We start from the raw sequence: 23973 nt of genomic DNA, 5'->3' as shown, positions 1-23973 counted from the left end.
TCAGATAATGTTTTGTCTATGTTTTCCTCTAGGATGTTTATTGTATCTTGTCTTATGTTTAAGTCTTTGATCCATTTTAAGTTGATTTTTGTATATGGTGTAAGGGAGTGTTCTAGCTTCATTGTTTTACATGCTGCTGTCCAGTTTTCCCAATACCATTTTCTGAAGAGACTTAAATGGGTTTATATTGAAATTGGATATATATGTATGTAAATTAATAACTTCATTTCAGATTTTTTAAATATTTATATAAAAAGAATATTGAATATGAGAGGATTGAAAACTATTCTAGGTAGTATTTAGCTTAAAGTACTTTGAAAACCTTGAGAACTGATCTAATAAAAGTGCTTTTATTAAAGGTGATACACAAGTACAACCTATATGTTAGACTGTAATTACATGCTGTATGCCTATGTGATGTGTTTACAAAGTCATAGAATCTGACAATCCATTTTGATTCTGTTATTAGTAAATTATTAATATGATAATATCAAAGTAGAAATTTACAGAGCCAGATGTAACCTAGCAATGTAGTTCACCTTCAGTATCCATGGAGGTTTGGTCCCAGGAACCCGCACAGATACTAAAATCTGCTGACACTCAAATCCCTCATATAAAATGGTGTAGTATGGTGAATACAGTCAGCCCTCTGTATCTGTGAAATTTTGATCCATGGTTGGTTGAATTCATGGTTGTTTGAATCCATGATTGGTTGAAACTGTGAATGTGAAACCCGTGGATATGGAAGGCTGACTGTATTCCCTTTGATAATTTACTCCTGGTTGAGGAAAACATTTCTAGGTTTCATTTAAACACAGTATTGCTTTACTAGCATCATCAGTATTTCTATGAATGATTAGAATCTTTCTGAAGATTTTACATCAAAAAGTTGACATTTTGAATGTGAGAATTTTGTGCTTGAAACTGAAGGTAAGGGAATTGATTTTGGAGATTGGTGTAATGTTGCTTTAGTAAGCAAAGACCATAGTTAACTATAAAGCTAAAGGATTAAACTTTACTATGCATTTTGAGATGGCAGAAGAAACACATGTGACCTTTGCAACTTACTTTGCAGGTTTTAAGTATTTAAGACATTCTGATTTTGAAGTATAGCATAGATATACAAAAACTTATAAAACATAAATTTAGAGCTTAGTGAATTTTTCTAAAGTGAAATCCTGTTTTCTTTTTCTCTATATTAAAGATAATGGTTATCCTTTCACATCATGGGAGTTCCCCAGTCTGTCTAAATTTAATAGAAAATGCCATTTTATGGGAATAAGCACTTCTGTAGTCAAACATTAGTTGAAAATACATACTTCTGGAAATGCTTTTAACATTACTGGAATTGCAACACAGTTGGGATACAGTACTTGGTGAAACCCATTTGATGTTTCTCCACATGACAGGAGCTTATGGATTGGAGACAAAGTGGCATTAGGCAATCAGAATTCTGTATGTTTGTTATTATTTTTCCATTTTATTTTTTTATTTGGGAAGACATACCCACTACAAAATACAGATTGAGATTTTGTGAAGTCTTATGCAAATAAACTTAAATGATTTCTGGATTAAATCATTTCAGTTTTTTCAATATAAGGAGTTCTAGGAGAGCTAGATGTATGTGGCATTTTGTCTATGTATTGGTAAAATATTACCTTCACTTCATGTAAAGATGTCATCTTTGGAAGCTGTTTATGGTATTTCTTATACTAGGTGCTGAAAGACTACATTGAAAGCCATGTAGTTAATTTTTTCCTGTCAGGCATGATTTAAATCACAGTTTTAATGATCCAATATAATTATTCTACTAGCAACTTCCATAGAATTTGATTCATTCATTCATTCAGCCATAAGTAAACACTTACTGAGCTGGAAATAATACGAAGTTGAGGAGCTATCACTAAGCAACAGACTTCAACGTTGTGTCCTCCTGCTTTGGCACAGATAGTGCTTGGGCACACAGAGGAGTATTAGGGAAGGATTCCAAGAGTTGAGAAGAGTTAAGAGTTTGGTCAGGAGATGTGTAGTTGAGGACATCCTAGGGACAGGAGATGATAGGTTTAAGATAGGAGGCAGGAGAGAATATGGGACATGCTGGCAAGTACCAGCAGCTCAGCGAGGCTGGATTAAGGATAGTATGTATTGGAGTGTTGAATGACAGATCTAGAGAGTAAGGAAGGTAGGGGCCCATGAATTCATTCTTGTAATTCATTTTAGATATAGCTGCTTCATCAAGAAATTCTTAATGTCTACCATAGTGCCTTTTCCTCTAATACCTGAGAAGTTTAGAATTTTGAATCTGGGGAGTTGAGGCTGTAGGATGATGAGGTACAGTCAGTCTCTGAAAAGATTGCTACTCTGGACTCCAGAAATGCAGGGAGCCTTACCATTTCCAGCTGTCTGGTAAGGATGAGATCTCAGAGTTTTTGTTTTTATAGTTTTGCTTTCCTGTATTACTATTGATACTTGTTAGGTGATTTTGGTTTAACTTGTGAGAATTTTGCCAAAAATTTGTGCCGAAGAAATCCGGGAGTATACAGGTTTATCTTGATTGTAATTCTATGACAGATGGCTTATATTTCACAAACCTATCTCAATTTTAAATGCTAACTTTTGTTTGTCCTCTCAGCTTTTGTTGACAACTCCAGATTTATATGTAGTAATTGCTGTGGCTTGGTGTTCAGGAGATGGCTTTCCCCTGTTTGTCTCTGCATGGTGGTATTTGAATATAAGCAAAACATGTTCTTTATAATTTGATGTAGCATGTTTTCATTCCACAGATACTTCTTGAATGCCTAATTCTTGCAAAGTTGAGAAGCTCTTCCACTGAAGACAATCTGTAAAGGCTGTTTTGCAGTGATTTGCCTATAGCAGTTCCAGGATCAGTGACTGTTAAATGACCTCTGTAGTAACTTTGTGGAGTTTTGTTCACGTCTGTGAAAGTTGATCAGTTTAGAATTCCTGAGTATAGTGGTTTCTCTGTACACTGTGGTGAGAGACTAATTTAAAAAGAATGACAGCCCTCAAGGATCTCACAGTCAGCATAATATGGTTTGTTATGGTTAAATGTCTTACACTTTTTTTTCTGGTGCTTTAATAGTTACTATGTAGAGTGTGGTATAGGGCTCACCTGCTATAGAGTTAGCCCCAAGTTCAGATTCCAGGACTGCCACTTTTTAATCCATGAGATCTCAAGTTCTGTAAGTGTAGGATGCTTCCTTAAGGAGTAGAATTATTACCACAGGGTAATAGTAAGGATAAAATACAGTAATGCATATAATGGACTTAGTAGAATGCTGACACATAGTTAAGTACTCTCCTTTAGCTATTATTAATTCTATGATCCTGTGAGCTATTTTTAAAATAATTGTAGGAGTAGGGATAATAATGTTTGTCTTAAATTCATTAAGCAATTACAGATGGCTGCTCTGTACATATCACTTTTGGGGGAAACAAAAGTAATTGAAAATATGTAACTGATAGCTCAGAAGAACAATTTTTGAATTAAAATAAAATAAATAGCGACAAACACTGGACTTACTATGTTCCAGACATTCTTTACTCAATTTTCATAATTATGTGATGGGGTAGTTACTGTTGTTTTCACCATTTCACAGATTAAGGGAATTTAAGTAGGGAGAGGATGGATGATTTGCCTAAGATCTCTCTGCTAGTAGCTGATGGAGCCAGGTTTCACAACAAAGCTGTTAGACTCTGAGACCACAGTCTAATTGATGTGCTGTTTTGCCTGCAGAAACAAGACTGACTCATCTGAAAGATTCAGAACCTCTATGACAGTGTCAGTGTAATAGGTCTGGACTATGGGGTGTAAGAATTAGGAGGGAGGAATCAGTAAAGGCAAGGATGTTCAGGGAGGAAAGAAAGCTGTCATTTACTAGAACCTGCAGTGTGTCAGGCTCTTACATATTAGCTTCTTCAGTTTTCACAGTGTTACCAGGAGGTACATTTTATTATTAATCACTTTTTTGGTTAATGGAGACTCAGGAAATTTAACTTGCCAAAATTCACAGAGCTGGTAAGTGGGATAAGTGGGATATAACAAAACCTTTTTGTTACAAAAAATTGCAAACGTATACCAAAGCAGAGGAGTAATACAATGTACTGTTCATCACCTAGCTTCAGTAAATACTACGAACGTTTTGCCTCTCTTGTTTCATCTATTTCTCTCACTTTTAAAAACAACTTTATTGAAGTATAATTGACTTACAGTGCATATATTTAAAGTGTACGATTTGATATATTTTAACATAGGTACCTACCCCTGAAACCATCACCACAATCAAGATAAGGACCGTATCCATCACTCCCAAGAGTTTCCTTGTGTCCCTTTGTAATCCCCCCTTCTTACCTCTTCCTACTTCCCTCTCTACTCCCACACAAGGCAACCACTGCTCTGTTACTATAGACTAGTTTGCATTTTCTAGAATTTAATGTAAATGGAGTCATACAGTACATACTCTTTTTGTCTGGCTTCTTTCACTAAGCATTGCTATTTTGAGATTCACCTATATTATTACATATGTCTGTAGTGATTTTTTGTTTACTTTTTGCTATTTTGGCTGTACAGAATTCCATTGTATGAATATACCACTTAAAAAAAAACATTCACCTGTTGATGAATATTTGAATTTTTTCCAATTTGGCTAGTATAAATAAGGCTGCTGTAAACAATTTGTGTAAGTTTTTACATGGATATATATCTGTGTTTTGTTTGGGTATATATTTAGGAGTGGGATGACTGGATCATAGGGTAAATGTATATTAAGAAACTGCCAAACTGTTTTCCAAAGTAGTTCTGTTGTTTAACATTCCCACCAGCTGTGTATGAGAATTCTAGTTCTTCCCCATCCTTGTCTACACTTGGTATGGTTGGTCTTTTTAATTTTAGCCCTGTAAGACAGCTGTAGTGGTATCTCATTGGGGTTTTAATTTATATTGACTAATGCTAACTGATCCCTTTCGCCATGTATCTCCTTGGATGAAATCTCTGTTCAAATCTTTTGCCAATTTAAAGAAACTGAGTTGTTTTTTTTATTATATTTTGAGAGTTCTTTATATATTTTGGATCCAAGTTTTTCACGTACTTTGCAAGCATTTTTCTCCTGCCTGTGGCTTGTCTTTTTATAATACAAACAGTGTCTTCCTTAAGGGCAGAACTTTTAGTTTTGGTGATATTCAATTTATTAATTTTTTAATTTTATGAATTGTGTATATGGTGTCATATCTAAGAATTCTTTACCTAATCCAAGATCACAAGGTTTTCTCCTGTATTTTCTTCTAGAAGTTTCACAGTTTTCGTGTTTACATTTAGGCCTGTGATGTATTTTGAGTTAATTTTTATTTTGGGTGTGAGGTATGGATTGAGGTTCATTTTCTTAGCATATGGATGTCTAGTTACTCAAGCATCATTTATTTAAAAGACTATTTCCTTTTCTCATCAAATTACCTTTACTCCTTTGTTGAGTTGAGGTCAGCTGCCCATTCACTTCTTAAGAAATGGAATAATTTAAAACAAATGCCGAGAATAATGTTGTTTTACTCCCCGTATACTTCATTAGCATCTGTGACTGACAAGAACTGATTTTTAGAGATATAATAAACATTCCATTATTAAACCTTATAAAATGTATAATATTTCCTTAAAGTCATGTAATACTTAATCTATTTAAATTTCCCAGATTGTTTCAGAGCAGTCTCCAGTGTTGACCAATAAAGGGTTTGTTTTCTTTATCATTATTGTCACATATTTGTATATATTTGGTGTGTTTCAGTCCTTGGATGTCATTGTTTTTGATGCTCAGAAATGCTTCAGGTTGGCTCTTGTCTCTTTTGACATGACACTTTCATTTTTTAAATAAATGGGATTTGAACCTTGGTTTATTTACCTTCAGCGCCCGTGTTCTTCTCAATATTATTGTTGTGCCTTCTTGAAGGAAACCTTTAAAGAATAAATGAGACTGAAATGCACGGTTGAAGGGTACATTTGTCGGAATAGTGATTTGGTGTGGGGAGTGTCAACACGTTTGTGAACTTAGGTCCAGCAGCAGAAAGCAAAAGGTGCTTGTGGCACAAGAGCCTGAGCTGTGGAGTGGTAGGACAGGCAAAGGGGGGGGACAGGCAAAGGGAAACAGGCCGGAGACAGAGCACAAAGGACCTTGCAAGCTGGTTTGGTGGATTTGGTCTTTTTAATTTTTTTAATTTAAGTTCATGACATTTTATTTCTCACATGAGATTGATAGAAAATTATTTTTGAAAGAATGCCCTTTTGATTGCCATTTTCATGGAGTTTGCAGAGAAAAATTTGGCCAAAGAAGCCAATATCAATCAACTAGGTAAGTCTGGAGAGAATTCCTTGTTGAGTGGTTGGTAACTGAATTTCTCAGGACCCCTGTGTTTCTTAAACCTTTCTTCTTTCATATGTAATATACTTATGTTGAATTTTAGTCTGTGAGGTGTATATACATACTTTATGTAGTGATAACCAAAAGTATTTTTAAGTAATGGTGGCTTACTTTTGCTTAATTTAATTGGCCTCTTGTTACCTTAGTGGCTATATTGAAATCCAAGGACTAATTATGGATTGGTGGGCTTTTTCATATTATAGTATAACATTTGGCTAATTATTTTTATTTTTACTAAGTTTCACTTACTGATTTCTAGAGCCCCATGGTTATGAATGTGCTTCCACTCCATAATGCCTCCTGCTATGGCAGACATCCTTGACATCTGGGCAGTGGATTCACAGATAGGATCTGATGGCTCCATACCTGTGGACTTCCTTTTGCCCACTGGGATTTATATCCAGTTGGAGGTACCTCGGGAAGCTACCATTTCCTATATTAAACAGGTATGTTACCAGGTGGAATTTCTATAAATATAACTTAGGGGGAAATGTTACTCTGTTATCAAAAATGTTATTAATGTAAATCATAGGGTAAATTTGAGGGAAGTTTAACCTATAGGTCATACATTTTAAAGATTTTGATCCATACTTTGTCTTGGATCTTGTTTTTTTGGCCATATGAGATGTACTCATTTTCACTCCCACTACTGATTTTTTTTTTAATCCATATGTGATACCTGAGTTAAGACAAATTAGCTTATGTTAGTTAGTTTGAAAGGTTTGTTCAGGTAGAAAGAATGTCAGAAAGAATCTGACATTGTCAAAGAAAGTTTTATTTTGAGATAAGATCTCTGTACTTACTGTCTTTGAACTTGTCACACACACCACCCCCCCTTTAATGTGACTTTTGGTTGGTTGTCTCTTATCCCATTTTTCTTCCCTTTCTCTTCCCCATCTTGCGTCCCTACTCCCACTACTTTTCATGGTCACTCTGCAGGAAGAAAAGGTTTTCTGCTGTTCACTAGATTTTTTTCCCCCCAGTAATGAATGGTATGTCCTCATTTGAAAGCAAATTCTTTTGCATAACAAGGCTTGCTTGTTTTGTTGGATTATTTTTTCAAGTTAATCGGTGAGGGCTATTGATTTGTGAAGACTACAATTTATAAATGAAATTATTTTTCTAAACTTTTTCTTTCATATTTTTCAAATAGCTGAACTCAGTATGGAAATTGGGGGAAACAGGGGGACAGTATTTATGACAAACCTTTTTAAAGCTCTTGACTTTGGACAGCCTCTTAGTTCTTTTTTTCAAGCTTCCTCATCAGGGAGACATAAGAATTCTAAAACTGCATGATCTCTGAAGTAAAAACAAAAACAAAACAAAACAAAACAAAACACCCCCACTGTTTTAGGCACTCTACAGGTGCAGAGTGCACTTTTATAGTCGCCAGTGACAGATATGGATGCCTGTGTCCAAAGCTGAAGCTGGATTAACCATTGATACACTGCTCCTTCTTAAAAAATTTATTTTTGTAAAATATGCACAACATAAAATTTACCATCAGAGTCATTTCTAGGTGCATGATTTTGTGGTATTAAGATTTTCACAGTGCTGCTCAATCCATCACCACTATCCATTTCCAGCATTTTTCATCTTCCCAGATACAGACTCTGTACTTATTAAATAATAAATTTCCCCTCTCCTAGTCCCTGGTTATCTCTACTCTAGTTTTGTCTGTGTGAATTAGTTTATTCCAGCTGCCTCATGTAAGTGGAATCACACAATAGTTGACCCTTGGTGTCAGACTTTTTTCACTTAGCAATATTTTTGAAGTTCATTCATGTTTTAACGTAAAACCAAATTTCATTCCTTTTAAAGACTAAATAATATTCCATTGTATGGATAGACCACATTTTGTTTGTTTGTTCATCTTTTGATGGTTATGTATGCCTTTTGGCTGTTGTGAGTAATGCTGCTCCGAACATTGATGCACATGTATCTGTTTGAACCCCTGCTCTCCATTTTTTGGGGTATATACCCAGAAGCAGAATTGTTAGATTATATGGTAGGTAATTCTCTTTTAACTTTTTAAGAAACTGCCAAACTGTTTTTTTTACAGTGGTGGTACCATTTTATATTCCCACCAGCAGTGCACAAGGGTTTCAAACTCAGAATGCTGGCCAACACTTGTTATTTTCCTTTTTTTAAATAATAACCATTCTTATGGCTGTGAAGTGGTATCTCATTTTAGTTTTTATTTGCATTTCCCTAATGATAATGATGTCAAGCATCTTTTCATGTTCTTATGAGCCATTTGTAAAATTGTCTGTTTAGAACCATTGCCCTTTTTTGGGGGGATGCTGTGGGGAGGAGGTGATTAGGTTTATTTATTTCTGTATTTTTAGAGGAGGTACTGGCGATTGAACCCAGGACCTCCTGCATGCTAAGCATGCACTCTACCACTGGAGCTATACCCTCCCCACCCCCAACCCTTGTTGCCCATTTTTTAATTCAGTTTTTTTGTTGTTGTTGAGTCATGGGAGTTCTTTATATATCCTGGATGGTACTCTCTTATCAAATATATAATTTGCAGTTATTTTCTCCCATTCTGTGTGTTGCCTTTTCACTCTCATAATAATGTCCTTTGATGCTCAAAAGTTTTTCATTTTGATGAAATCAAGTTTACCTATTTTTTTTTTTTCTTTTGTTGCCTAGCATTGATTTCTCCTGTTTGTTTTATGTAACTGTGTCTGAGGATTGGCCACGATTTTCATTCCTCAGCTGTTGGCTTTTGTCCTGACTGCAGTTAAAATATGTAATCCACCTTGTGTTTGTATGATGACCTTGTTTTGCATGATCTCATCCAGGATTCTTGGGGAGAGATGATGAGAGATTGACTCTTCTCATCCTGACAGGTCAATGCTAGTTAATAAAGATGACTGGTGAAGAGAAAAGAATTCAGGACAGAAATAATGTAAATTTTGTATTGAGGTGATGATTGATACATACTTTATTCTTTTTTTTTTGGATTAGAAGTTATTTATGTTCACAAGAGTGTGAAATGTGGAAGTCTTCATTGATTCTTATTCTTTATAGATACTCACTTTTAATATTTTTGTTTATATAAATGCACTTTTTGCATTGTGCCATCATACTACTTTACACAAATGAGTTAATATCATTCATATTCTCTTGCAGTTTGCTGTTTATAAAAGAAACTAACCTTAATATATCTTGTGTTACTGTGTTTTCCTATTTTATTATCACAGTTCCATGTTACTCTGTTTTTCTATTTTATTATCACAGTTCTATAATATTCTGTAATTTATGTAACCAATCCCTTATTGCTAAACATTTAGCTTGTCCTCAGTTTTTGAGTTTCACAAACAGTGCTGCAGTGAGCATTCTTGTAGATACAGCTTTGTACACTTGAGTGTTTACATTCCAAAAAAATGTCTTACTATCTTTTCTGCAGATGTTATGGAAACAAGTTCACAATTACCCAATGTTTAACCTCCTTATGGAAATTGATTCCTATATGTTTGCATGTGTGAATCAGACTGCTGTGTACGAGGAGCTCGAAGATGAAACAAGAAGACTCTGTGATGTCAGACCTTTTCTTCCAGTTCTCAAATTAGTGACAAGAAGTTGTGACCCAGGGGAAAAATTAGACTCAAAAATTGGAGTCCTTATAGGCAGAGGTAATTTTACAAATTCTTAGTATGAATTTTTAACATGTTTGTTGCTATATGTATAAATGTATAGTATGATCTAAGACATTTTTTTTGCAAGATGTGGTCCATAGCCCAATGCTGGTCTGTAAATTGTTGTCAGTTGGAGATAAAGAACATACAGAAATTGAGAATAAATGTTTAAGAACTTCTCCAGCGATGTGATATTACCACAACATCCAAGGGCTCATGTATTCTATATTTTTTTCTTTTCCAGTGACTTATTTTTATTTTACAAAAGCACTGGTTTTTGGAAGATAGGAAAGAAAAAGTTGTTCCTTTGCCCCAGGTAGCTCATTTGAGAAGCCCGTTTCTAAGAGATAGACCCTTACTTTCTTGTGGACTATAGCTCCAAAGATTTTTTATAAACTTTTAATTCTTTTCCAGTAGAAAAAGTTTTTCTTTTGTTTGAATTGAAGAGTATATGGAAAAATAGAAAGAACAGAAAATCACTTATAGTCTTATCCAGGATAAGGATATCCACTGATAATATTTTGATAATGTGTGTGTGTGTGAAAATGTTATGTTTGTATATTTTTTTGCTGATGGAAGGAAGCACACCAGAACCACACTGATAGGGAAGCTAAAAATGTTTGATAATTCAAAAATTAGCATTGCAGAGTTAACTTCTGTCAAAATATAGATATCTTTTTGAGATTTACCATCTTTTCAAAACTTAGATCACTGTACTCTCTTTGGGTCTTGATCTCCAAAGCATATGGATTTATTAGCTACCATTACTGTTACCCAAGCTTGTCAGATTTACCAAATAAAAATACAAGAGATCCAAATATTACATGAGATACACCTAAAGCTAAAAAGTCATCTACTGTTTATCTAAAATTCAAATAGAACTGAACATAATGTTTTTTAAACTCTAACTTTAGCCTGTCAACAACACAGGTATCTAATATATATATTAGAATTGAATTTCTCTTTTATAAACAATGTACCATATTTCATTTAGTATCATAAAGCTTATTGTACAAAAAAAATTTTTTAATGAAGTGTACCTTGCAATTTGAATGACCAAGAAAATGTAAGGAGTGTTTTACTGCATTAAATTAAGCAATTTATAAGCTCTTAAAATTTATAAATTATACTTTAGATCCTCTGCAGATTTAAGAAAGCTGGCATTGTGATCATGTACACAAATTCAGGTGTTAACATTCATTTAAGAAGTTAAGTCTATTTTAATATTTTAAAATTAATTTTCACTATAAATACCTAAGAAGTCAATTTTTGCAGTTGCTAATTTGTATGTGATGACTACAACCGGGACTTGTTGAGGTCATGCCTCCTGGGAAAACAATAAACAATTATTTCAATTTAACTTCAGGAACAAGTTTGCTGCCTCCTCCTCCCCAAAGAAAACAATAGAACCTTTACAAATATAACTGCCTTGATGGGTCTAAAAATACCTTTTCCTGAAAGATGATCATTTTATTTTCTATGTTTATTCTAAATAATTATTTACAGAGCTGCTGTTGGGGTTCTGATTATTCTCTATAGTGAACATACTTGACGCTCTTGCATTAATTTCTCCAAACACCCAGTGGTAAATCTTGATCAGAGAATTTTGTCAGCACCCTGACAAAAGTATTTGAACACTCCCTTCCCCACCCCCGACCTATCTTTAACATGAAGGAAATATATAGTCTGTAGGATTTTAACAGCATCTTTAGTATGAAGTCATTGTCCACTCAAAACTTTTTTAATACCAAAAGTTTATATTTGACTGTAAATATGGTACTCATCTTAAAATTGAAATTTTGCTGTCAAATTTTCATACCACAAGACATAGGCAATTAACTAGGTTTTTGTTTGTTTGTTTGTTTGTTTTGGTGGGGGGAGGTATTTGGGTTTATTCATTGATTTATTCTTAGAGGAGGTACTGGGGATTGAACCCAGGACCTCATGCATGCTAAGCATGTGCTCTACCACTTGAGCTATACCCTCCCCGGCAATTAACTAGGTTTAAAATTAAATTACTTAGCCTAACTTTTTATATTTGGCAAAGTTTTATTTTTAAGAGATCTTTGTAGTGGTTCCCAAATTCAGGCTTTATCATTTTTTTTAAAAAGCAGATTATTAAGAGATTGGGATCTAGGGAGTCTGGGATGAATTAAAGAAACCTGTACTTTTCAGTTGACACTAATAGTTATGTGAACAGAATCCCTTATTTATGATACATTGAAAAAGATTACAAAAACAGTAGTGATTATAATTCAGTAGTTTATGTTGAGTGTTTATACTTGGGACCACAGTAGTGAACTTGGGTGATGTGGTCTTTGTCTGCTTGGAGCTCACGATCCACTGGGAAATACAGATTAGTAAACAGACAGTTATAATACAGTATATAAACTGCTATAAGTGAAGGAGGGTCATTTAAATCAACTGGATGAGTCAAGGATGTCCTCTCAGAGGACATAACAGTTAAATTGAACCTTCAGTGCTCATTAGCAGTTGAGCAGGTGAAAGGAGTTGGAAGAAGGAAAAGCAAATGGGAATGGCATATGTGAAGGATAGCCTGTTCAAGGAATAAAAGAAATTGGTTATGGTTTGCTAAAGGGGACAGCTAGGATAAGCAGGAAGGCGGCCAGAGAGACAGCCAGCTTCAGGGCATACAGAGCCATCTAGGCCATTATAAAAAGTAGGACTTAACTCATAAGAGCAATTGAGAAGCTATTGAAGGAATTTAAGTAGGTGACGAACATGAGCAGATTTGCATTTTAGAAAAATTACTCAGGTTGGGGAATGGAAATAGTTCAGAGAGATTAAGATTGTAAGTAGAGAAATTAATGAAAAACTGATGTAGTAATTAATCCAAGGAAGGAATGTTGATGGCCAAGATTAAGGTAATGGCTACAGGAACTAAGAGAAGTAGACAGAACTGAGAGACATTTAGAAATGGATTAGATGTGACTTTTAGTTGATGAAGGAAGATAGAGTTTGATTTTTGCTAGAAGTATTATTAGGTACTCATTTACCTTTCCTTACCTGTAATACCGATGATTTGTGGCTAGAAAGAGTTTGAACAGTGCTGAGGAAGAAGTTCTAAGATTCTTAAGCTAATCTTAACCATGCATTCATACCTGACTTAGAGTAATAAATTTCATTAGAGATCTAAAACTATCCAAGAGATCGTATTGTACCCTCAAGATTTTACTTTGGCTCATTATGCAACTTAAATGTTTTAATTTTTCTATGTTTAATACCACAAATTGATGCTAGCTTTTATTTAGAAATAATTACTGTTCTAATAGATATAAATAGACCGTGCATATAAATCCACTATTGACATGCATATATTCAAATAGTGTAGGTTCAAATTCAGTATTGATTTGGCCTTATAGAATGAAAAGTAATAGCCCTCTGTACTGTGCTTACCTCCCTAACACTATGAAATGCTATTAATAATACCTCAAGTTTCTTTCCAAGGCAGAATTTTTTACATGTTTTATATGCTTCCTTTTGAATTTGCATGAAAGAAATCTTGGGAGATGTATTCTGTCCCTGCCTTGTAAATTTAATATATCTGGGGCTTTTAACGTAACACACAGATCTATTTTACTCATTTTGTCACTTGTACTACTCATCTCATAGTATATGGATGTATCTTCATTTTTTTAACCAGGTCTTAATGATTAACTTTAGGTTATTTCCAGTTTTTCATTTATATTATAAACAAAGCTACAGTGAACATGCTTGTACTGATACCTTGCTATCTGTACAATTATTTCCATAGGTTTGTGGAAATAAACATCACCCAAATGAGATTAGACTGTTTACTCAGAGCTTGCTATAGTAAAGAAACTTTATGTTTGTCTGTGACTCAGAGTTAGGCAGGGGAGTGATAAAGTTAATAAAGTGATGTTGGAAAAAGGGGATGGCTTTTCAGGTATGCTTAATTGGAAGTTGTTGGCAGGAGGAAGCTGAGGGAGGCTCAAGAGAAGTTGAGTATCTTATGTGATTGGTTTGGGGAGCATATCTCTTTCACTGGTTGGTCCTGAGTCTCTTAGGTTGAAATTCCTGTTGGTGGAATTTTGAGGTCATAGTGTGTGCGTGGGCACGTGTGCGCATGTTTGTGTGTGTGTGTGATTTCTAATAAATATTAAATATGCCTGTTTCTCTGTAACTGTTTCAGCTTAGGTTTTTTCAAACTTTAAAATGTTTACCAATCTGGTAGATAAAAATTAACGCATGTATAAAAATTTATACATGTTCATTTATTGTTTTAGGTTTCTAGAATTAGTTATTAGAATAATCTTAAGTTTATGAAAAAACTGTCTTCGTGGCAGAGGTGCTTCATAATTAAATATAACAAAGAATAATTTTATGTTTATGAGATTTTTGACTGATATATTGTAACCATTGTTGAAAAATCACAATTGAGCTAAAAGTTTAACCCATAAAATTTAAATTTACTCAGTTTTAAGTTAAGTAATAAGTTTTAGGTTTATTTGTAAAGCTTTCAGATTCTTAGATACTTTAAATGCACTTTACTCAATTTGTAGAGAAGAACTGTGGATGTTTCATGTGTGGTTTTAAAACGGTACTATGAATTTCAGTGATTATAAAAATGGTAACCAACTGCATTTCTTTAAGAGGTTTCAAGTTTGTATTCTTTAGAAGTCTAATTGTATGTTTGTATTCTATACATGAAATTTGTTATTTTATCTTGAGTATTCTTTTTATCTTTCATAATATTTTCCTGCCCAGTTAAAAAAATTTTTTTATTGTAGTATTTCCTGCCCAGTTTTGTTTGCTTCATAAAAAACCAAACATCCAAGCTAGTTTTTGGTGAATATATTTTGTATTCTCGTTATTATTAGCTACTCAGAATGACACCTTTAAAAATTTTGTCTAGGTCTGCATGAATTTGATGCCTTGAAGGATCCTGAAGTTAATGAATTCCGAATAAAAATGCGCAAATTCAGTGAGGAAAAGATTCAGTCGCTTGTGGGATTGTCTTGGATGGATTGGCTAAAGCAGACCTATCCACCAGAGCATGAACCATCCATCCCTGAGAATTTAGAAGATAAGCTTTATGGAGGAAAGCTTATTGTGGCTGTTCATTTTGAAAATTGTCAGGTAATAGTATATTATTTTAAGAAATACTTTGTGATAAATTTGTTAATTTTACCTGAATGCAGCACCAATCTTAGAGGAGGCTGTTGCTCACCTAGTAAAAACTTACAAAGACTATTTTGAGATTTAAGATGGAAATGCATTTAGGATTATGTATGACAATCTAAGTTGACACATTCTTTACACATATATGGTTTTTTGATGCAGTGGTATGTTTGTTTAGATCGGGGTCAGCAAACTGCAGTGGTTTTGAATGGTTTTTCTATTTTTAAAAAAAGATGTAAAAAACTCAAAGAATTTTGAAGGGATGTTTTAAAAAAAGGAAAGAAAAAGAAGAAGAATATTGGATAGAGACCTATATGTTTTCAGCAAAGCCTAGTCCTTTAGAAAAACGGTTTGCCAACCCCTGGTCTAGATAATGTTGTTTAATATGGATATAATTTTGTTTTCCCATGTGATTTTTCTCTTACCTGTAAAATGAAAGTTTTGATCAAATGATCTCTTCCCCCCCCCCCCATATTCTTACATTTGCATTCTGTGAATATGTGAATTAAATGCTGAAATGGAATTGAGCATTATAAGAGTATAGATACAGTTAATCTGTATTTGACTGTTTACTGCAATAGTACAAACTAGATCATGCTGCTATCCTTGTATCAAGTATGCTCATTTTATCATTTAGATTCTGGTCTTAGAATTAGGGTGGGAGTACAAGGATATTTTGTTATTCAATTAGTATGATAACAACAATGAAAAAACTATCAGTAGCCATTCTGTACTGGGCACTTTACTATGCCAGGGACTGTGAAAGGTATATTTTTTTAAAATATATTCTTCACTTCTCATAACAATTCTGTAGAGTGTTGTTATCTTATCCCCACTATATAAGTGAAGAAACTGAAAAGGAGAGAAGTTTGTTTTCTTTGTGTGCCATGCCTCATAGCTGGGCAGTGGTAGAGCCAGAATTTTATCCAGGTGTTTCTTGTTTTATCAACTCTGCCTCCTTTCCAACAATACGTGTATTTGTTAGGACAAATGTGAAAAAAAAAGGATCCTACTTTCTGGGATTTTATAAAGGAAGCTTGTCTAGGGAAAAAAAACCAGTTTGTCACTCTGTCCTGAGATAATGTTGAGACTAAAGTTCAACTTAAGTCAATCAAGATTTGGATATCATAAAGTGTAAAGATCAAATTTAAAATACCATTTACAGAATTCTGCATTGTTAAAAGAGCTGGAATAATAAAATTTACTGTTAAAAGGCGATTAGAATTCAACTTGAAAATTCTTACTCTGGGCAATTTGTTCATCTAGCTCAGTGTGAGTTTCATCACATATGGGTCAAATCTCTACTGGATATACAGATTTTAATGTGATCATCATTGTAACAAAGTAAATGTGAAAAGAAGTGTTTTGAAGTTATAAGAGAAATACAGATACTGTGAAATCTTACTGGATTCCAGGCAGTCATAGAACTTAATGGTGAAAGGAGTTTAGAGATCATGTATGTAGACTCTTTGTATAACTTAATAATTCTTTTCACCATCCCTTATATCCTGTGTCTCTCACCAAATACATCCTGTGCTATGGGAAGCCTCCTGACGCAGCATGTTTTCACTGTGAGCAAGCACACATTTAATTTTGAATTTAAAAAAATTAAAAATATTCAAACTACCTTTCTGTAACTTCTGCCCATCTGGTTATAATTTCCTGTTTGAATAAGTATCCATTCAGTCTCCCTTCATTCTACACCAAATATTCAGATAGTTGAAATATAGCTGTCATATCTCTCCTTAGTCTCCTTTTCTTGTGGCTAAATACTTCCCCAGGGATTAAACCAGAAGTTCTTAGAATTTTGGATCATATAGAATAGTAAATCCTTTAAGTTATTAAATAATTCTTAGAAGTCACATATAATTTATTATAGCTTTTTATTTAGGCAAGTAATACTATTTTTAAAAAATCCTAAACTGTAATTTATCGCCAACTTGATTTCATAAGTAAATAAACATTTTACCATCAAAAAAATAGGAATGGCAGAACCTCAGAATAAAGAAACATTTGGCAACCTCCTCCGTCATATGTGCATTTTCTCTTTTGCCCCACCCCCCATCCCTGCCCACTTCTATAAAATTCTCATTTGGATCTTTCACCGTCACTGCTGATGACCAGCTTTGGGATACAGAATGTGGGAACACTAAAGTAAAAATGAGATGAAATGTAGCAAGGTATTCTTTTAGGTTAAAAAAATTCGTTATCCAGGATTGGTAGGGGGAAAGAAAATTTACTGAAATTTTAAATGTAAACTAAATATTAAATGTAAATGTACATATATAAACATTATACATGGCTGTATACAATGTAGTACAAATAATACTAATAATAAGCACAAGTATAAAGAGTAATTTTCTTCAGCATAAATATAAAATTGCTTTTTTCTACTTCCCCCTTTTAGGATGTGTTTAGCTTTCAAGTATCTCCTAACATGAATCCTATCAAAATAAATGAATTGGCAATCCAAAAACGTTCGACTATTCATGGGAAAGAAGATGAAGTTAGCCCCCATGACTATGTGTTGCAAGTCAGTGGGAGAGTAGAGTATGTGTTTGGTGATCACCCCCTAATTCAGTTCCAGGTATCTGTTTTAACTATCAATTTTCCAAAGAAGTGTGTGTATGGTATGCATTTAAACAACTTAAGTTTCTGATCCAAAAAAATGTGTTGTCATAGTAGAATATTTGGAGCCTACAGAAAGAAAATACAGAATTAAATAATAGATATTCATAATCCTACTTGCTTCTGAAATAACCACTGTTAATTAACATTTTGGTGTGTTTTCATCATTTTACTTGCAGTTATACTATATATTTCTGATAATAATTATATGCATTTATATGTGTGTGTATGTGTTTTGTCTCTGTGTTTGTATTCTGCTTTTTCATTGAGTGTTATGTCATATTTTTCTATAGGATTATGAATTCTTAATGCAATTTGTTACAGTTGCTTACTATATCACATAAATATAATGATTTCAATATGAAATATTAAAAAAATAGAAAATACTTTAAGTGGCCACTAAATGAATTGTATAAAAACTTATTTGTGATTATCAATTAAATAGGTAAAGTCATATAAATTTTCATTGTGTATTAGGAAAGTTTGCAATATCAGCCTAATATTTATAGGTATAATTTCCCCTTTCCCCTACTTCCATATGTGGTAGGAGTTTTGTAAGCATTAGGTCTGACCATCCTCAAAAGCCTTTGTTAGTCTTTGAGATATTTATTTCCATTTAATCATTAATTTTTTGAGTAGATGTTTTATGTAGGACATTGAAGTGCCTTAGATTATTTTTGGAGTATAGTTGAGCTTAAATAAGATATGTGCAGTGCGACATCACTTCCCCTACCAGAAGGTATACTATTTAAAGAATAGGATCCTGGCTTTGACTTTCTAGGAACTTGATATTTTTGTTGAAATTACATTTGAAGACTAAAAAATGGTTGTTACAGAAAGAATTATATGGTTGTTACATAGACTAAGTGCGAAGTTAGGGGTAGATAGTAACAGGATTTTAGAAAAATACATGATTGCTCTTATTTATGATTTTTGTTTTAAGTGGGCTACAGGCATGCCATTTATTAAGTGATGTCTGTTTGAGAAGGAGTTATATTTTATTAGCAGGTAACAGGGATTTTATACCCTTCCCCTCATATTTTTAGTGTAGCCCTTAATTCTTGGTTTAGTAGGTAGAAAGTCTAGCAGCTGTTATAACCTTGTGTACAGCTTTGGGATCTGTGGCATTCCGATGGTAAGTGCTTGAACTCTAGCTCATGAGAGAAAGAAGGAAGGTGGAAAATACTTGGTAGTAACATAGAAGTACTGACTTCTTCCCTTCATGTTCTGCCATCTTTTTAGTAGTCTCCTGTGTCTTTAACACTTTTTTTTTAACCTTAATAAGAGGAAAGTACATTGTTTTGCCCAAACTGGAATTTGTTTATTACAAAGAAAAATAAAAGCAGGTGTGCAGTTTTTGTACAAGGTCATATGAGAAAGAAAATATGCAGTGTAGTCAAAGGGGCATGAAGGAAATGGAATGATACACTTTTCATAGGGAAAGGTTTTTGAATGAATATAATTATCATAATACTATAACTCCCACTTATAGGCCATTCTGGAAATGTTTTTTGTTTAATTTCAAAAATGTATTTTTAGTGGTTCTCAATTGAATACAGTATATTGAATCATACTTTATATCTGTATAGAAAATTTATTCTACTGAGGAATACATTGAATTTCTGTTCATTTTATTAGGAATCTTTGGTAATGTGAATACCACTCCTTTTCTTATATGCCTCTGGACAGCAATCTTGGTTTCATGGAAATGAAACAGAGTATCCAGGTGGGATGGCCAGTAGGTTTTTCATGGAAAGACAGTAATGGTTACCTAGAACCCTGTGCTGAAAAGGTACCAGGTCTACCGCAGGGATGCATAGAAAAGTGTAGGACTTTTTAAAAAATGGTCACATGTGTACCACATATTCACCTTTCCTGACTTACTGGTCAGTTTACATTGTGGCATCACAGTCTATGATGATCAAGTCTTGCTCCTGGGAGGGTACACCAGTTGGTCATACTGCTGGGTATTAAGTGCAGAAAGGAGAAGGAAAAACATCTAGACTGATGCACATATTTTTCTAAGGTTTAGCGAATAGAAAAAAAATCAAACAGGTGGATTTAAATCCAGTTCTTAAAGATACTAGGTGTATAACTTAAACCTTCTGGTTTCCAGTTCTGTAATCTATTAAAGGGGGAAAATCTCTTAGAGTTAGAAAGATGAGTTATAACATTTAAGAAGTGTCTAGTTCATTTCTTAAATACTTAGATGTTCAATTAATGGTGACTATTTTATGTTGTGATTTTAATTTTTCATATTCTTGACATGAGTTGTTAAGATACACTTTAACAGTACTTTTGTTCTAGTGTTGTTCAGCTTAATTTTATTCTTCTGTTGATTTATGTTTTGCTTGAGAATCCTTCCCTTATTCTTTCTTGCCACTGTAGTATATCCGTAACTGTGTGATGAACAGGACCTTGCCCCATTTTATACTTGTGGAATGTTGCAAGATCAAGAAGCTGTACGAACAGGAAATGATTGCCATCGAGGCCGCCATAAATCGAAATTCGTCTAACCTTCCTCTTCCTTTACCACCAAAGAAAACTCGAATTATTTCTGTAAGTTTTGTGTGTGAACCTTTGGTGACCCCAAAAGGCATGTGATTCTGTTAGGTTGTATGCTTAAGCCTCACAAATACATTTTTTGTTCAATTCTTCTTCTGTGGAAACTAATGCATATTTCCAAAGATCCAGCACCATTTATTAGTAATTATCTTTTTGGCTACTATTCTTTTTCCTTACTTAAGCTACATGTAATTGTAAATAGGCTATTTATGTTTCCTGTTATCTTTTGATGCTAAAGAAAAATGCCATCAAATTGGGAATATTTTGAAATTAGAGCTAAACATAGGACTTCAAAGAGCAAGTTGAGACATTCTGGTAGAAAAGTTAGACGTGCAGAGATAGTTGATTTTCTGGTATATTTCATTTCTGTCAGCTTATCTGTAATAGTGTTTTTGGTATAGTTTGTTTCTTATTGATTACTTTTAAGCTTTAAATGTAACAAAGGCATTATTTTTTTCTAAAATGTAATACATTTATATAAAGCAAATCTAAAGTTTGTGTTCATTGGAATAGTTAACAGTTTTTAAATAGTTCTTCAGTCTTAAGAAATTGCATGTTTAACCATTCCTTGATAATTAAAAGATTATCTATATATTAATTTATATGGTCATTTCTTAATTTATCCAAAGCTGTTAATACTATTTGTGTATGGTGTTTAATTTAGTGAATCTCTTAGCAGTATTAGAATGCTGCCTATTTTGCCATGAGAACTGAGTGCTAGTGGTTGTGATGCTTAATTTAATATATTTGATTTTTAGTTGTTAGTTCAGAGGTCTATTTTCATTATTTTGCCAATGGACATGAGAACTGATAAGATGATTTCATTGCTAGCATGAAATATTCAATTCTTTCTTTAAAATACTCTGTATTTATTTCATTTTTTTTTTATAGCATGTTTGGGAAAATAACAACCCTTTCCACATTGTCTTGGTTAAGGGAAATAAACTTAACACAGAAGAAACTGTAAAAGTGAGTACTTGTTAAAATTTGAATCTGTCTTCTGCTTTATTATTTGAATAACTCACTATGTTCAGTGACTGTCACATTGGATATTAAATTTTTCTTATATTGGTCACTTATAGGATGTAGAATATGGTAATTTATTATGAGACAATTTAGAATTTTTGTTTCAAAATATTCTTTGAATAATTGGAGATGTACTGGAAAGATTGACATTTTCCCAGGGTATACTGTATGAAAGAAATTGCTTTAGATCAGGAATTCAGCAAGTAAAATTTAAGCCAAAACTATGGGTCACATGTTTCTGTACAGGCTTACTCTGCTTTCTCACCCTTGCTTAGAGCTGCACTCAGTCTCTCTCAGCCCATTTTTTTTTTTCCCTTTCCTTTTAAACTTGCTGAATACACAGAAAATGTAATACTATTTCCTGAAATAAAATAGATGACTACATTGTAGACCACAGCTTGTTAACACATGGGGATTTATTGCACCACCCATATAATTAGGTAAAGACTTAACAAGGCATTTTGTCTCAAAATGTAAAGCATGCATTTTCCTCTATTTTGCTTGGCAGGAAGTTAAGTGAATAGTTCTGTGATCCAAGAAAGAGATTCAGTTAGTTTGAGATGTTTGCTGGCATGAGGATATATTCAGGAGCACCTTGCCAAAGATTACCAATGACTTGCTTTTATAAATGGACATTAAAGATTCTTTGGGTAGCGGTCATTAAAATAAGGGATGTCTTTGTCTTATATTCTCAGCTAGATTTTAATTTTTAATGAGTATGCTTATGGCATATAAATTAAATTGCTAAGGCAGTTAGCCTTTGTTTTTATTTTAGTGCTAATTTAACTTTTTCCTTTAATTTAAATTTTCTTTATTAATTTTTTTTCCAATTGCAAACAGTATAACTTGATTGTTGCAACAGGTAAAAAATAAGCCCAAACATGATTTAATAAAAAAGATCTCTCCCTATCTCTTTACCATCATACGGGATTCAAGGTCAACAAATCTTGGGTGACATTCATGTTTATACAAATATTTATAGACATGGTTTGGGGATTGAAGGGGTATTGGTTGTGTTTATTTTGTTGATTGGTTTGGTTTGTTAAACAAAAGGGATGGTATATATATTATTCTATAACTTGACTTCTTCTCTTTGTAATGTATCTCGCATAGCCCTCTGGGTTATTAAATATTCAATAGCATTCCTTGGGTATTTCTAAAGGTAGAACTCATATATAGGCAACTCTACCCTCAAGTCATATTTAGTTTTTAATTGTGTGTGTGTGTGTATAGAATATGATTTTATATATATATATATATATATATATATATATATATATATATGGTTTTGCTCAGTGGTTTATATGTACATGTGTATAATTTACATGGGAATTCCTACTTGTTCTTCCCACTTACTAGCTTATTGTTACTTATTTTATTTCTTTTGTAGTTATTATTTCTCTGCAGCCTTCTCTTATTACCCAGTTTCTTCCTAAAGAAGCATTCACTACATGCTTATTTTTCTTGAGCAATTATGCTTTATTTCTTTGTCAGTGACAAATTGTGAGTGACATTTTATTTCCATAGGTTTTACCAGCTTCCATCAGCTGTTTCAAGCTGGACTGATTCTGTTGTTTGTGGCCATATATTATTAGGAGTAATGGGCTTAATGTACTATTTAAAGTATCTCTCCCACTCCATTCTGTCTAGTTCTCTAGTCCCCCCTCCCTACCCCTTTTCTTTTTCCAGTGGGGCTATATAGTTGAATTTAAGTAAGTTAATGCAAGTACTGCATGGCTTTCTTGTAGGTATATGTCATTCTTTTTATTATTTTTTAAATTTTATTCTATTGAGTTACAGATTCCTCATTCTTTTTAATTGCCACACGGGTTAGGAGTTCCAGTACAGTGTTGAAGAGAAATCTGGCCAGGGGAGGGCAGCTTTACTCTTTTTTTTCCAAATTTTTTTCTTTCCTTAATGTGTTAGGGAAGGACCTTCAGTATGATGTTGAATAGAATGATGAGAGTAGATATATTAGTTGGGATTCTCCAAAGAAAAAGAACAGTAAGGTGTGTGTGTGTGTGTGCGCGCGCGTACACACAGATGTGCAAGTTTCCATATATATGCGCGCGCACACACACACACACATTTATTTAAGGAATTGGCTCACATAATTATGGAGATGGTTAAGCCTGGCTATCTGCAGGGTTAGTTGGTAACTGGAAATCCAGAAGAGCTGATAGTTTTATTCTAGTCTGAGTCTGAAGGCCTAATCACCTGGAGGCGCCTGTGGTGTAGTTCCTGTTGTAGTTCTGTATGCTCAAGACCCACGAAGAGCTGCTATTGCAGTTAGGTAGTCAGGCAAGAATTCTTTCTTAGTCTGAGGAGAATCAGTCTTTTTGTTGTATTCAGTTCTTCCACTGATTGGATTAGGATTACCTTCGTTAAGGAGGGCAATTTGTTTTAGTCAGTCTACCATTTAAATGTTAATCTTATTGAAAAACACTCTCACAGAATATCTAGACACCCCAGGGCCCAGTCAAATGGACAAATGAAATTAACCATCACAGTAGACATTC

The 23973-nt window shown here is 33.6% G+C and overlaps 1 protein-coding gene across 1 annotated transcript in view; it reads left to right on the top strand.

Annotated features, from left to right (window-relative positions):
• The window catches only part of PIK3CB (phosphatidylinositol-4,5-bisphosphate 3-kinase catalytic subunit beta), a 149670-nt gene that overhangs the window by 62024 nt on the left and 63673 nt on the right, over window positions 1–23973 (top strand). Inside the window, exons 3-8 of the mRNA XM_031443314.2 lie at window positions 6685–6871; window positions 9844–10069; window positions 14970–15193; window positions 17643–17822; window positions 20252–20422; window positions 21320–21397. Of these exons, the coding sequence (XP_031299174.1) occupies window positions 6701–6871; window positions 9844–10069; window positions 14970–15193; window positions 17643–17822; window positions 20252–20422; window positions 21320–21397 (1050 nt within the window). The 5' untranslated portion in view covers window positions 6685–6700. The remainder of the gene's footprint in view (window positions 1–6684; window positions 6872–9843; window positions 10070–14969; window positions 15194–17642; window positions 17823–20251; window positions 20423–21319; window positions 21398–23973) is intronic.

Source organism: Camelus dromedarius, chromosome 2 (genome assembly GCF_036321535.1).
Source record: "Camelus dromedarius isolate mCamDro1 chromosome 2, mCamDro1.pat, whole genome shotgun sequence".
NCBI lineage: Eukaryota > Metazoa > Chordata > Mammalia > Artiodactyla > Camelidae > Camelus > Camelus dromedarius.
The sequence above is the reverse complement of the archived record's forward strand: the minus strand, read 5'-3'. Positions and strand labels throughout refer to the sequence as shown.